Source organism: Simochromis diagramma, unplaced genomic scaffold, assembly GCF_900408965.1.
Source record: "Simochromis diagramma unplaced genomic scaffold, fSimDia1.1 OVJJ01000602.1, whole genome shotgun sequence".
In the NCBI taxonomy this organism is placed as follows: domain Eukaryota; kingdom Metazoa; phylum Chordata; class Actinopteri; order Cichliformes; family Cichlidae; genus Simochromis; species Simochromis diagramma.
Window position 1 is genome coordinate 5,084,522 of NW_024387040.1, and position 15,700 is coordinate 5,100,221.

Consider the following 15,700-nt stretch of genomic DNA (forward strand, 5'->3'; position numbering starts at 1 on the left):
GGTGGTGACGACTTACTGAATTGCGATTGGCTCCAAACCAAAATGGTCGCCCTGTGGTCAACCACTAACCTCGAGCTTAACCTCGCGATGGCCCCGCCCCTTGTAACAGCACAGCAACAAGTGCATTAGTGATGCTCGCCAGCACGATCCTCCAAGAGAGTCCTCTTTTAACTTGGAGTCACCAGCGACATTAGGAGTGTCCCGTGAGTTAGGTCGGGAGAAATTTCATGATTCAGTGTTTATCATCGCAGTCGCTTGCACACCAACGAGTTTTGCCGGTTGGTGAAAGCGAAATCAGAAACCATAGAGCTTGCGCAATTCACAAGTTTTATCAGTGGAGCCGTGCTTGAGCTAGCTTAAGGTGCTAGCTCAAGGAGTCAGCCAGCCATTTGTCTCAGTATGTTGCGGGGGGTGACTAGTTAACGGAGGTAGCTGCCATACTATTTTTTTTCTCTCTCAATTATTTGTGAGCGATATGTTTTTGCGAGGGGAGCGAGGGAGCGACACAGCGAGCGCCTGGAGGTCCGAGAGACTGCTCCGACACCATGGATAAATAACTACAACAGCTGCTCCGTTGATGTGCGTGAGAGAAAAGGTCAGGAGGACAACATCAGCGACTATGAGCAGGGTGAGCAGAAGTTTTGGTACTCTTCATTTTAATAATTGATGTTAGAAGTTTGGTTTTGGGTTACAGCTGCAGTGATTTTTCTTTTTTCGTTTACCTTCTCTGTTGTGCTACCAGTTGAAATGGGACCGGGGTGCGGGGGATATTGTGGTGCATTACAGCCGTGGTTGTTATAGTGATGTGGGAGATGCCAGGCTGTGCAGGGAGTTGGTGAAGGAGGAGGAAGAGGAGGGGGGAGTTGGAGGGCCAGCAACTACAAAGAGCCGAAGAAAGTTAATTAATGCAGAAATAAATAAGCAGTTAGGCCCCGAGTTCTTTATGAGCTTAGAAAAAGTGCTCGATGTAATCCCCTTTCGTGACTCCCTGTTTTCCAGATTCTGCTGCGGATCTAACTGAGCTACACTGAGCCGCAGGAGAGTTTACTCCAATTTAATGAACTTGGGTCCCACACAGACACTTGTAGAGGTGAAATCAGGCGCAGGCCAGAGTCCTCTGATTTATTGTGGGCCTGAACAGTAATTTTACAGCAGAGCCAAATGACTACAATATAATTTTACTGTAGTCCGCTTTCTCTTCCAGATCTCATGACACATAAAATACAACGCCTACAACTCATCTTTCTGTAGTTTAAAAAAGCTTATTACATTTTTACATTTCTGTTTTCATTTAATGGTCCAGCCTTGTGGTTTGCGGTGCTGTCAGGTTACACTGCTGGCCCTTGAAACCAGGCTCAGTAGTGTTTTGTCTTCACTGAGCCTTTTACACTGTGTGGTATTAGATTTCTGGCAGTCTGTGTCTATTACAGTCCTCACTTGATCAGGTGAGTAAGTGGCTGCCTGTGTGAGAGTGGTGACACTCCCTGCTTTGGCGTCCACCTGTACTTCCCACGCTCTGTGAAAAGGGGCGTGGTTTCTTCTTCAATTCTCCTCCATATGACCTGATCAAAAATGAGGAACTGGGTCACAGATGGATACAAGACCTTAACCTTTAAATTGAACTCATAGATTAAATTCAGCTGATCCAGGCATGAGCTTTTGTGTATTTCGTAATCACATCAAATACTAAAGATTTACAGTGTTGTGTCCCTGCGCCATGCAATCCTGGGGGGCATTTACAGGCTTTAGATGTCGCTCAGTCAATGCCGAGTCACCTGGTGATCTTCCTTATCGGCCTATAGATGAAACCAGTTCTGAACACAGAGTGGTAGAGCTGCTCTAATCAGATTATGCCTGGAATGAAAAAGAAACAAGCTATACCCACTCCCACATCTAGACACTGATCCCCCAAACACAGTAGACTTCCTTCTGAGTCCATTTGCTGAAGCTTTTCTTTTCAGCTTGAAAGCAGAATAAAAGTCCAGGTCACAAGCATAAAAAGGACTTTACTATATAGTCACATATACACATACAGAATATTGTCAAGAGTTGCTTAATCTTGCAAAAATCCTTTCGCAACAAGAGAAAGACAAATATATTGAACTTTTTCCTCTTGCACTCGACATATGCTCAGCTTACGTTTCACAAAACCCCATTTACGCACACCGATTTAGCTAATCAGCCAGTCTGTTCAGTCCAGAGGAATACAGTCTTCTCTTCCTCACAGCTTTTTTTCATTGAGGCAAATGGAAGACTAGTAAAGTGACATTGCTGCAGGGTGATGTCTGTCTCAGGGTTAAGCCGGAGAGAAGAAAATGAAAAATCAGACTTTCCCTTGATACTGTCTGTCTGGTGGTCTTTCAGTTTAATGCTGACTTCATTTTGTCTTCTTAATAAGTTTTAGCTTAGCCAAGGGGGGGGGGGGGGGGGACATACCTCTGCAGAGGTGAACTGTGGGCAGAAAGTCTCTTACGCTTGTTTCTTGTAAATACTTACATAACCGACGGCTGGAGATTTCCAGCCAAACAGGAAGGGAGTCAGTCATTTCAATGCTTTTCTCCGTGCTCTATGTGTATATGTGCTGCAGTATCCAAGTATCCAAGCTTATGCACGAAGGCCATACATTACAGGAGAGGATCCTCACGTGTGTGTGTGTGTTGTTGTTGTTGTTGTTTTTGTTGTTGTTGTTTTTGTTTTTATTTTTTTTGTTTGTTTTTTTTGTTGTTTTTTGGGGGGGGGGGGGTTTAAGTGCATTTTTGCTTGTGCCCATGTATGGATGTTTGTGTTTATGCATGTGGATGCATGTTCATCCTGGGAGTCTAATCTGAAACTGGATCCAGCTGGCCGCCTTTCGTGGTAGTGAGGAGGGGGAGATCCTCCCTCAGCTCCTAATTAACTCTGGACCAGGGCCCCAGTGTGCCGCTCCCATCCACAGATTAGCAAGAGGAAGCTGGAGAAAAGCGGTGGTTCTGGTACTCGGGCAGCATGACCAAATTTGTGGTTGTGAAAGTGATTTATTAGCGCGTACGTAAGTACTGCTTGTCTGGTTGTTCTGACATGCATATGAGCTCGAGGAGTGTATTTACTGGCAGGATTTGTTGTTTCAATATTTCCTCTAACTTAAAGGGAAAGATAAAGCATGAGTCAAAGACTTGTTAAAGCTGAGAAAAAATGTGTTTGGAGGTGCGTATCAAACCTTTTCATAGAAAATGTAATGTATTAACGCAAAATAAAAAGCATAAATATAGAAAGCAATATGTGATAGATGTATGGATGCCCTAAAACACGCTAAAGAAATTTAGAATATTAATGCGACAAAACTGCAGCAAAGTGTAGTAAGTCCGATTGAAATTTAATGTCAGTTATTAATTGATTATGAAAATAGCCTCTTATATATTTCCCCTGTAACATGCTGCTTTCAGCTGCTTCCTTATTCCCAAGGGGTCCCGACGGCAGGTAGCGCCGCATGTTTGTTTTGGCAGAGGATCCTCTTCCTGTTGCAACCTCAAAAGTGTGGATTGCTATTGGGTGTTAAATATATATCCACATCAAAGCTAACATTGTTATCTTGATGCATGCAGCAAAAGTCATGGTTACTGTAGATTTACTGCAATGTAAAAGCATCTTGCACACACGCTGTTGATGATTAAAGCCTGTTTTGCCAGCATGTGAAACAGTAGCCACCTGTGTCAGCTTGACTCTGACTAATGCCACTGCCAAGCATTAGTCGACGCCAACTGGCCTGTGACAGTTGGTGTCCTACTGCAGGAAGAAGGCGTAAAGGTACTAAAGGATAGGGCATTTGGTAGAACTGCTGATAGCATGAGGTGAGTATTCCAAACAAAAACAAGCTGCAGAGGCTGAAGACATTCCTTCCCTATCTCCTATCTTTCTGCTTGGAAAGTAGATGGAATAATCGATCTTGTCTGTTTTTTGGGAGGGGGGGGGGGTCCACTTTGGTGCTCTGCGTGATTCCTCAGTGGCTGTGGAGGAGAAAGCACAAGAAGACAATTCAGCAATAGTTTGAAAGCAGCGCATTGTTTAGGATTGTGTGTGTGTGTGTGTGGGGGTGTTTACTGTCTGTCAGCAGCGGTGCTTGGCAGTGGTGGCTCTGTGTTTACATAAGTGTTCATAGCGATGAAGCAAGCTGGTTGAAGTGACAGCAGATTCCACTGAGGGGTTGACGGAGAAAGCTCATCTGCTCTTAACGTTGCACGCAGCCAGGGAGTATGGGAGCATTCCAGGATCCCTGCAACTCCCTGCATGCGCGTGCAGCAAAAACTGGAGGCAGTGCTCTCTTCAAACCATAAAAGACTGTCTTCATCCTGTTAAGAGTAAAACATGTTGGCTATTTTCCTCTGTTTAGATCATTTTAGTGTAACGAATGTAAAACAATAAAGCATGCATACGAGCTCTCCTAAGCAAAATACATGAACTAACTATGAGTATATTTTTGTAGATTTTATATTTGATGAATAACTATCTGTGTATGTTAACAGCTACATAAATTGGTTCTTTTCAACTGTAATTAAACTTTCCTTGGTCTCAGTGTATAACCAGTTGTTATAATTGGTTATTTATTAGTTTATAATATCATTATATGTCATCCTAGCTCCTTACATAGAAATCAGGATCAGGTCTATATATATTTTTTTAATCTATGGACATTAAAAATGAAGAAAATTGTGCTGTAAAATCATTATTTATTTGTGACTGAAAAGAATACTAAACATTTGCATTTTTTTTTTAATAAAATGGAGACTTCTATATTTTATGTGTGATGTGCTATGAGGTGAAAAGTGTCACTGATTTGAAGACCACACAGCCTTCACCTTCACCATCACCTCATCTTCTATGCATTCGGGAGAAAACTGGGCAATTTATTGCATTAATCACAATGGATTAGCAGGCTTCATTGCTTAGTCACGCTCACAAAGCCCCACTTCAAAGCCTCAGCTGCATTAGCCTCTGTCCTGAATCACACACATGTAAAGCTGAACTTGGCACCACCACCACCCCCAGCCTGGGCCTCAGTTTGCCTTGGACATTGAAATACAGCATCAAGGACAAATACATGAGGCATGCTCAGTAAAATCTCACACTCCTAATGATTCACTTCCCCTATTCTTAGGCAAAAAACACAGATGATACACAGCTTTAGAATGTATTCAGGTGACAGTCTTTTCATTTTATTTGAGCTGATCAAACTTAATTTGATTATTAATTGTATTTTTTTTTTTCTTGTGAACTTTGAAAAGCGCTGAAAAATGGAAAGATTTTTAAATTAACCTCTGTTTTGCAGGCAGGACAAAAGGACAGGGTCTTGTCTGCAAGCGAAGACCCTCTCTCACAACTCCACAATACAAAAACTGACCCACTGATCCGGAGCAGACCCCTCAGTGATATATATCCATCCCAGAACCACGCTGAAAGAAGTGCAGTCCCATACCTGCTGTCTGGATATGGTGCCCAGGTGCAACCAATGAGTGCTGGTCTTCACTCTGATGAGAGCAAACTGAATGTTATCAACTCCTCTGCTTGGTCCAGCTCAATTTCATGTCAGCCTGAAGGAAAGCCCTACTCCTCAAGAATTATGAGGCTTTTTTCTAACTCAAGGAAGGGCACCGTCACTGCTCAAAGTCCAAATGCAGATGATCCAACCTCGGCCCAAGGCAGCGGACTTTCAGGCATAGGTGTTGTGGACTCCTTCAAAAAACTGCGGTCATCTGTGCTTCAGGGTATTCAGACCAGAGGGGCATCCAACCTTGATGGAGATAATGCTCCGTTGCCCAATCAGGAAAGGGCTAATGGCACAGTTGTAAATAATTCTAATCTGTGTGTAGCGGATCTAGCAAATCATTCAAAGAGCTCTGAAGGATATACTGTTTCTAAGGGAAGTTTTACAGGCCAAACATTGGCTTTGTTAAGTCAGTACGGCTCAGATAATGATGACTACGATGAGGAGGATAATTATGGGGATGGTCTCGCGCGCAATTCGCGATTGTCCAGGAGTATCAGGAGAGCGTATGGAGCAGGGCGCATCACTTTATTTGACTCTGGGAATGGGAGAAAAGCAGGAAGCAATGCAAATACCACTCAGAAATCAGATCAGACATCAAAGCTCGATGTTCAAACTGAGAATACGAGTGACAACACAAATGTGAAGGTGCTGAGCAGACTGAGCAAAAGTGCAGAGAACCTCAATCTATTTAGACGTAAAGCGCCATCTCCAGGTCCTCCTTCCCCACAGGAAGACCTCCTGAGGACTAGCATATCAAATGGGACAACAAACATCGAAAGGACCTCCAGCACCTCCTCAGTTGATCTCCGGGGCCAAGGTATTACACGCAAGAAGAGCCCTGTTAAGACTAAGCCACCGATGTTGAAGCTAGTCGGCAGCATGACTGACTTAACTGTGCGACGCAGGCGAAGTCCCTCCCCGAGTTCCACACCTCTATCTCCCATGTCCCCCTCGTGCCGCCTCCATGATGACTACTCTCGCCGTGTCCCTTTCCTACATACCAATGAGCGACAGCGCCGGCCCGTGCTCGTCACGGCTCAGGCCACGTCTGTCGAGCACACTCCTCTGGTCCAGCCCCAGCCTGAACACAACAACAGCCCACAACCCCACCAGGTGATTATCAGCGCCCCTTTCTGGGAGCCCCCCGAGACAACAGAACAGACTTTACCTGATATCTCTGCTCATTATGAGTCGCCGGCTGTAGCCACAACAAGTGATTATAAGCAGATGGTAGAATGCAGTTCATCCCTATTCAGCCAAAGAGAACATTCACAGCAACAAGAGCAGACTGAGGGCATCGCATCACCAAATGAGGTAAGGCTGCAAATCTGAAGTCCAACCTGAAGTAATGTCTTTTTTGTGTGTGTGTGTGTGTGTGTGTGTGTGTGTGTCTCTTTTTGCATGCTCATTAACAGATGTGACACCTTTTTAACACGTTGTCGAACAGTAATAATTAGGATGTTATTTTTGTGCAACTTGCCTGTCGATTATTTAGCTGGTTATTGATAAATTAATCTACTGCTCAAGAACAAGCATGTTTCAGATTATTTATCAATTCACAGAAGAGCATGGGGTTCATATCTTTAGGATGACTGTTTGGGTTTAAAGAAGTGCTGAAAGACAGAAGAAAGGTTCGATTTCTTATCATGCAGAACTGAGTGGTGACTTATAGGTGCCAGCTGAACGACTTTGACCCTGGTCTTGGGAAGTGAAATATTACTTCTCCCACTTTAGAGCGATCTTTGAATCTGGCAGGATTCCAGCAAATTGAGATAAGTACTTGTGTTGACGTGAGGCTTGTCAGTAGGATGCAAGTATGCTAAAAGGAAAAGAATGAGAGAGAGATTTATCCTGTCCAAAGTCCCCTTGAGTGTCAAATAAATAACGCCATCGAGTCACATCGCTTTTTTTTTCTGTCAGTTGTGACTGCGCACTTCTGATGCTATGGAGTCACATGGTGAAGTCAGCTGTTCCATGCTGACGGCACGCCGAAGGAGCTGAGAGAGTTAATGATTAGGCTTTGTTTATGATTAGTGGCCCTTGCGCAAAGCAGCAAGTCCTGTTGCTGTGGGAGGGTTGGAGGCTATGAGTGCGTACAGCCCTCATTTCTCCCCCTTTCCTCTAGATGCAGCCCAGCGGAGCAAAGTCCAACACCATGAGCACTGGGCCTGGAACAGCAAGCAGCACCATCAAGTAGACAGGGACCATTAAGAGATAATTTTAGCAAGATGACTTTTAGCCTATGGATGACATTTTCTCCTGAAAGATGAACAGGAAAAACTGATTTGTTTACATCAGACATCGAGCGGCTGTTACTGGCTTGAAAAACCTAAGGACTTAAGTTTTTAAGGACTTGGCCTTGGGACCACAAGCCAGCCTGTGTGTTAGTCTGCGTTTCACAATGGTGCTAGCCTACTGTGTGCCCTTCCAGTGTATTTGCCGGGGTCCGGACCCAGATCGAGAAAAGCAGGAGGTGAGATTTGGCTTTGCTGGCTAAAAAGATTTGGAGAAATAACTTCGCCGTGGGTAACTCTTACCCAATAATGGACTCTTAAATATATAATACCTGCTCAGATGCATGCAGTGTGGTAACATCTATTTGTTCGTATTGGTGCAATTTCTGCTGCAGTTTTTGTTTGAATATGATAAGCCCTGGTTTGATTGTGTTCAGTATTTTGAGCCTCTTACTGCGTCAGCAAGAGTCCTTTCACTTGATAAAAAATGTTTCTCACGAGATAAAGCTTTGAAACACCTTTGCTCTGATTCCAAGAAAGCTCTTTCTGCATTTAACTCTTATGGTTTTTAATTTTACTTTCTAATGTAGTGGTTTACACATTCATCTAACAAGCAACGGGTTCCTAATTTGATCTCGGGATAGCCGAAAAAAATCCCTTTGGGGTGATTTTGGCCCTTTAGGGCGATTTAAAAACTGCGAAATCAAACATGAGGAGCTACCCGTGATGGCGACCCTCTTCTGTGAATAAAAGAGCAGCTGAAAGTAGCTTGTTCTGTTTCTGATTAACAGATGTTCTTCCTAGTAGATAATTGTTCTCCAGTGCAGGTTGGAGGACAAGGGAAAGTCAGTTTAGTTTCCAACTTTTTGCTTTGATCTCGCAGGTGACGTCAGACCACCAAGGACAAGAAGCTCTTTTTCAAACGGAGGAGCTCTCCCCATCAACCAGCAGCACACCTCCTATCTCTCCATCATCCGCCTCAGAGTCACCCATATCCCCCACATCTCCCACAGATGAAGCCACACCTACCACGGAAACATCCTCTGTCAAGTCCAGACAAAAAAGGGGGCGCCCGAGACCACGGCCCATTTCTGACTATGGACAGCTGCTTTCCAGGAAACATTCCATCCCCGAGGAAGTCGGAGAGCTTCTTTCTGAGGAAAGGAGTGCAAATCCACTGCAGCGTAAAGACGGCACTGGTAATGATGCATACATGAACGGAGAGAGCCCTGAAAGCTGCAGCATGAATGGGGACATTCAGGCCAGGAGGCAGCGGCCCATCTCTGTGATAGGACCAGTGGATCTGTTCCCTCCTGATGCTGAGCTGAAGGAAGACAACCTTCCCTCTGTAAGCTTTTACAGGTTTTATACATTTTGTGCAAAAGTCCTCAAACTTTAGTTGTTTTCATTAGTTATAGATCTTTCTTTGACTCTTTCTTAAAAATTGTTGTTACTCTGTCCAGTTAAAGTAAAAGCAAGACCTGATTTGAATTTGGTCGTTATTGATTGAAAGTCAAAGTAAAGTCGGACCATTTGGACAATTGGATGTCCTCCACTGTGTCACAGTAGCAACCCATGAACTTGAACTTGATCTTGGGGAAGAAAACAAAGTAAGAGTGAGGCAAATCTGACACTTAAGACAAGTAGTGAGCAAAATCATTGCTCAGGTATCTGATTAAATTGTCAAATTTCTGGCTGTGTTCAAAAAGCTAAGCAGAATCCGATCACCGTTGAATCTTCTAAATGCCATCCTAAAAATAAACAGTGGTACGTACAACAGAACCGTGTTGATAGTCTGACCCTAGATGAAGAATTCATAGATCACATCTCTTTGAAAGTTGGAAGAAGAAATCACTAACAAAGTTGCAGATCTGTTCCCAATCTGGTTCACCAGCTTCAAGCTTGTCTGTCTTCCTGTAGAAGTTTAACGTCTATGGTAAAATTGCAAAGGCACACAAGCAATTTTTAGTGGGCAGAATTGGTAAATATTGTGGTTTGGTATGTTTCTTTTATTTTCCAGCTGTAAAGTCTTTGAATTAATTGTGGGAGAAGGCTGGCAAAATAAATAAACACTTATATCAGGCATAATAAAACAAAACCACATCACCCGCATTCTCCAGTTTGATATATTGTCATGCTTCAAAGAGTCTTTATACATAAAGACTCTTTTTTTTTGGATCTCAACCAAATGCACACAGGCATCACTTATTTTTGTAATACTTAAAGCACTCAGAGAATATGGGGGAGAATAAATAGCAGCTGATGATTATATTTGCACACAGTATTGTCTGTTAGTTCTGTGTGACAATTTTCTTTTTCATTTTCGCCCTCTCTGCAGGCGTTGTCGCGACCACCAATCCCTTCCCATCAGGTGCCCCCTTACAGAGGAGTGTCTGCCAGGTTTCGACCCTCCGCTCTCTCCCAGAGTACCCCCATCGGACTGGACCGCGTAGGCCGCCGTAGACTCCACAGGGTGCTCAGCGGTGAGAACTGTTTTGTGCTAATGTAACAAAAAGTTGGTGGTGTTCAAACATTGCAGCTGCTGCACCATTAAGGTAGAGCAAACGCACCTTAAAGCCTGTTGAACAGTTTAAAGGAAACCCCTCGTTTTCATTTAGCTACCTCTGAGCATAATGACTGTATGAAGCTGTACTTAATAAGTTTACCATCACTTAAGTGATATCAATAAATCACAAGATAATCCAGTCTTGTTTCTTTCAGTTAAGAAATGGAGCAAAATCAAACGTATAGAGTCAGCCAGTGACTTTTAATGAAAGTTTTCCCAGACATAGATTAAGCCTCGTGTCCCAGACAAAGAAAAACAAAAGACATGGACTTAATCCATGTCTGGGAAACTGAGCCTTAGTTCTCCCATCTTTATTACTGAAACTGGTTTGTGCTAACAGTCCTCCCTGGCCTATCTTCTATTTCTGTTTACAACTGCTGAACTGCTAACCAAATTTAGCCAATCATCCTGATTCTTGCATGGCTGTCCCTCCGCTTATATAGCAGAATTGCTGAGATCATAGTCAAGCAGTTGGTCTCTCTTAAATCCAGTAGGTGAGTAACGTATACTGAAAAATGCATACTTCCTATGAAAGGGTAGATTTTACCCAAGTTCTCAGGCAGTTTTGAGCAATAAGAACTAAATACTGTTCTAATTCTTTTTAATACCTTGGAAACAGAAAACAGCAGAACTTTGCACACCGCTCACAGACTGAACGTGCCCCTGGGGTTGTTTGTGTTTCACAAGAGATTAAACAATTTAGTTTGTGGGACAACTGGAGTGTAGGAATGTCAATAAGTGTGTCGCAGGAAAATGCTGATATGGAGTCAGGCACAAGCTTTCCTGTGTATGTGGCTTCTTTCTGCGTTTGTTGAGAGTTTGCTGAGATTTTTCTGGTCCCTACAGTGTTTTCATCTCTACATACATGTTGCAGATGGTGTTTCAGAGTGCTCTGCCACACTCGATGACAGCGTGAGCGAGGAGGAGGAGGGCAGCTTCGACGAGCTCACTGACGTGACACCCTACCTCCAGCCAGGGGTGGAGCTCTCTGTGCTCAGTGAGGTGAGGTTGAGGGAGGGAATCTTGTCACGTTGCAACACTTGCAAAGATCTCTTCCAAAAATGTGCTTCTAGTTTCTGACGCCGTGCTTATCTTGCCACCCTGCTGGCTCACAAACAGCTGTGCACAAATGTTAATGTGCCCATTTCCAAGATGTCTGGCCTCAGTTCAGCAGAACACACAACCAGTGCTTGGTCCACAAGCCTATACATAATCTTACATGTTAGACATGGGTTTGGCCTGCATGTAATTGTATGTTTATCTTATCTGTTTGTGTGCTGCTCAGTGGATAAGCTCTGGCCACGCAGTTTATGCTGAGGCTCTCTGGGACCATGTGACCATGGAGGAGCAGGAGCTGGCCTTCAAGGCTGGAGATGTAATCCGCGTCTTGGAGGCCTCACATAAGGACTGGTGGTGGGGCAGGGGGGCCGACAGAGAGGCCTGGTTCCCCTCCAGCTTTGTGAGGGTAAGTGGACTTCCTGACCCGTGTGTCTGATTTGTGTTTGCTCTCTGGCAGCACAGAAAAGACTTTCAAACTGGCTTAGCTCCAAACAAACCCCAGCAGCCCTCTGAAGAAGGGGCGCGGCTGGTTTCTGTAGTGACCATACTTGACTGACAGTTGAGTGTTAATTAGGCAGGCGGTCACCATGGTGAGGTTCTTTGACAGGCAGGTGAGGATTGCTGTGTAGTTGCTTGTAGCTGAATCAATGTTGGTGAACAGGAGCTGGTTAAACTTGCACATGTTGTTACCTAAGTGATGTGGACAGATCTTAGATATAAAAGGTACTTAAACCTCAAAAGACTCTTGTGGCTTAAGTACCTATTGTTGTAATTATGCCACTTTGCATATGAGCTTTAACATGTTATTTTAAGTTTTGCAACTGGAAAAAGAAACCATTGGCTGAATATTTTTTGCGACTTGAAGTTAGACTTTCTGATAATTCAGATGATGCTCAGGAGGTCCAATTGTGTCGGTGGTGAATGTGTTTCAGGTGCGTGTGAATCAGGAGCACTCGAGTGCTGAAAGTGTGGAGAGTGTAGCAGACCAGGAAGATCCAGCTCCCAGAGACACACACAGCTCTCAGCACAGGCAGCAGATGAGAACCAATGTGGTTCAAGAAATCATGAATACGGAGCGCATCTACATCAAACACCTGAAAGACATTTGTGAGGTAAGGGTTTCAAAGCAAAGCCGGTGGTTCTCAGACTTTTAGCACTCTAGCATACCCTGGCTTCCAAATACAAAAGTTTACCTTCCACCCACCATCCAACAGCTTTCACCACTCAATAACAACAAAGACAAAATGGTCCAAGGTGTCTTGTTTTGTTTTAGATTTTTTCTTTTTTTATGAAATAAAGGACAGCTTGATTGCATCAGCCTCACTCCACACACTGAAAACAGCTGGATTAAACTATGTGCCTCACATTGGCACTTAACTTGATCTAGAGATGATTTACATCTTGAATTCCAGTCAGTGTCAGCAGCATTTGTAATAAGCTTGTTTTCAAGAAATGCAAAATCCCTGATAATCAAACTCATGTTTCCAAGAATTTTAAATTCCACCTTCCAGCACCACCTGTTGGCCAGTATATGAACTGTTGTCATGTCATATTTTCTCTCAGTCCCAAACACTGATGCCGTTTATGTTTCAGGGTTATATCCGCCAGTGCCGGAAACACCCTGACATGTTCACCGAGCTGCAGCTGAAAACCATCTTCAGCAACATAGAAGACATCTACAAGTTTCAGAGGCAGTTCCTCCGAGAACTAGAAAAGAAGTACAACAAGGACCAGCCACACCTCAGTGAAATAGGCTCATGCTTTCTCCAGCAGGTAGTGGCTGCACTTAATGCTGTTAATTAACTATGTTAACTCTGGTCCGAATGATTGATCATCATTTGTCTTTTTATTTTAAGGGGGAAGGCTTCTCCATACTCTACTCGGAGTACTGTAATACTCATCCCGCAGCCTGTGCTGAGCTGCAGCGGCTAATGAAGTTGGGAAAATATAAGCATTTCTTTGAGGCCTGTCGCCTCCTCCAGCAGATGATTGACATCTCTATTGCTGGTTTCTTACTCACACCTGTCCAGAAGATCTGTAAATACCCTCTGCAGCTAGGAGAACTGCTCAAGTACACGCCCAAAGACCACAGGTACTTTCAGGCACTGTTTAAAGACCTGTAGCATGCATTCCATAGTGTCGGCCGTAAACAAACTCCTTCAGTGTTGATTAATATATTCCAGAATAAAATGCCTGTGCATCAGCTTACCAAGGGATACCTTGGAAAAATCCAGAACCTCTTCTAATAGTTGTTAAACGTTTAACAAAGAGGGCGTCAGATGTTGTCTTTATGGGGGAAGGAGTTAAGTCACTAAATAAATTACGATTATATTTTATTTATTTGTTAGCTTCACTGTTAGCTCTGTCCATCCCACTACTTTACTGATTTCTTACTGTTCCATTAGTGAGATTGAAGCGATGTTTCACTGTTAATGGAAATGTGCTTTTCCATCTGCGGGCCCTGTTTTCACTGCTGTGTTGTCAATTTAATGCAGCGACCACAATGGAGTGAGCGAAGCATACGAGGCTATGAAGAATGTCGCCAGTCTAATCAATGAGAGGAAGAGACGGCTAGAGAGTATCGACACCATTGCTCACTGGCAGGTCGCCATATTGCACTGGGAGGTGAATATGTCCACTAATCACATTTAATTCTGTTTCTAATTGTTCAGCATAGTGTTGGATGTATGCTGCCTCAAATCTTTTGACTGAATATATTTGGAAACATGTTGTCCCAGGGACCCGATGTGTTAGAGCGCAGCTCAGAGTTGATCCACTCTGGTGAGCTGACTCGAATTGTCCGGCAAGGCAAAATGCAACAGCGCAGCTTCTTCCTGTTCGACCATCAGCTGGTCTACTGTAAAAAAGACGTGCTGCGCAGAGACCTGCTTCACTACCGTGGACGACTGGATATGGACCAGACTGAGGTGGTGGACGTGCCCGACGGACGGGACGCGGACCTGGGACAGACCCTGAAGAATGCTCTGCGCTTGCGCCACGCCTCCACTCTGGAGTTTATGTGTGCGCTTTGCTGCCGGAAGGCCGAGGACAAGCAGAGGTGGTTACAAGCGTTTGCCAAGGAGAGGCACAGAGTCAAGGAGGACCAGGAGATGGGTGAGTTGAGCCAAATTCCTTTCACTGAGAATACAAGCAGCCACTGTAGAGAGATGTCAAGTGAAAGGTGAACAGGGTAAAAAGATTTCTGAGTAAGTGGGTAGTAAATATTTTGGCCTGAAGGTGCGTTTGTGTGTGTCCCTTGGCAGGAATTGATATCAGCGAAGAGCAAAGGAGGCGGGCGATTGTTAATGCCAGAAGGGCCAAACAGGGGAAGATCAAAAGTAAGGACAAAATATTTCTTCATTTTAAGCTGCTTTTGACTTTATATTCTAAAAAAAAAAAAATAAAGATTGTTTTGTATAATTTGCTTTACGTACTCATTTGTTTTTGTTTTTTTTGTTTTTTGCACCTTTTAGATGTTGGTTACTCTGGTTCTGTCCCCCCACACCCCCAAAACTTGCACCAAAACCTTCACCCACTTCACCAGCGTCACATCACCATCCCAACCAGCGTGCCTCAGCAGCAGGTCTTTTCACTGGCTGAACCTCCAAAGCGAAAGCCTCATCACCTGTTATACAGCATCACCCGCAACGCCTTTTTCAGGAAATGAAGCTTGGCTTCCTTTGTTTCTTTCTCTGCATGTTCAGAGCCAAACCGTCCTGAAGTCTGAAAGAACGCCGTGTTTCTCCTGTAATCCTGTCTGTAAATGTCACGTTTTGTTTTTGTGCCTCGTGTGCGTCATAATGTTTGTGTTGAATGTTGAAACTCAGTGCCTAAAATTTGTAAAAGGGCATGACAAAAGTGTTAAAATACTGACTGTCCATTTTATAGGTGTGTGTGTGGAACAATGCTGCTCATTCAGAAAACACCCATCCTGTTTTCTCCTATTAATTCCAGCTTAAAGACTTTTTTACTTTAATTATGACAACGATTCATATTCTGCTTTCACATTGATAAACATGGGTTTTGTTATTTTACAAAGGCTGGACCCTTTTTGTGTGTGTGTGTGTGTGTGTGTGTGTGTGTGTGTGTGTGTGTGTGTGTGTGTGTGTGAGTGTGAGTCTGTCAGCTCTGAGCACAAAGCAGCCAGAGAGTAAATTAACTGACACGTTGACCTCCCCCATTAACATTGTGAATAAAAAAACTTGTATAAAAACGCCTAATGAGACTTGTTTGTCGTGCAACTGCTTTCTCGTGATTACCAAGCAAAATGTTAGCGTGTGCCTGGTGAACATTAGTGCGTGTGCATTTGATAGAAGGTAT

General features: G+C 43.8%; 1 protein-coding gene across 5 annotated transcripts; it reads left to right on the forward strand.

The window, feature by feature from the left end:
* The first annotated feature begins 5 nt into the window (after window positions 1–5).
* spata13 (spermatogenesis associated 13) lies at window positions 6–15,593 on the forward strand. Of its 5 annotated transcripts, none has more exons than XM_040043698.1 (13): window positions 6–628; window positions 5,303–6,835; window positions 8,639–9,103; window positions 10,094–10,238; window positions 11,196–11,323; window positions 11,607–11,786; window positions 12,313–12,492; window positions 12,974–13,153; window positions 13,237–13,472; window positions 13,876–14,005; window positions 14,119–14,494; window positions 14,644–14,718; window positions 14,854–15,593. In XM_040043698.1, exons 1-13 carry the CDS (start codon window positions 578–580, stop codon window positions 15,045–15,047), a joined length of 3,873 nt encoding a protein of 1,290 aa, XP_039899632.1. In that variant the 5' UTR covers window positions 6–577; the 3' UTR covers window positions 15,048–15,593. The 5 variants fall into 5 exon arrangements, with proteins under 5 accessions (XP_039899632.1, XP_039899633.1, XP_039899634.1 ...); XM_040043699.1 differs by lacking the exon at window positions 6–628 and adding an exon at window positions 2,783–3,028; XM_040043700.1 differs by lacking the exon at window positions 6–628 and adding an exon at window positions 2,783–3,024.
* Window positions 15,594–15,700: the final 107 nt, after the last annotated feature.

Excerpts from the sequence above, each read along its gene's own strand:
- spata13 (XM_040043698.1), top strand. The coding sequence starts at position 578 with ATGTGCGTGAGAGAAAAGGTCAGGAGGACAACATCAGCGACTATGAGC. Across the intron at positions 10,239-11,195 it reads ACTCCACAGGGTGCTCAGCG|ATGGTGTTTCAGAGTGCTCT; the intron begins GTGAGAACTGTT and ends TACATGTTGCAG. Across the intron at positions 14,495-14,643 it reads CAAGGAGGACCAGGAGATGG|GAATTGATATCAGCGAAGAG; the intron begins GTGAGTTGAGCC and ends GTCCCTTGGCAG.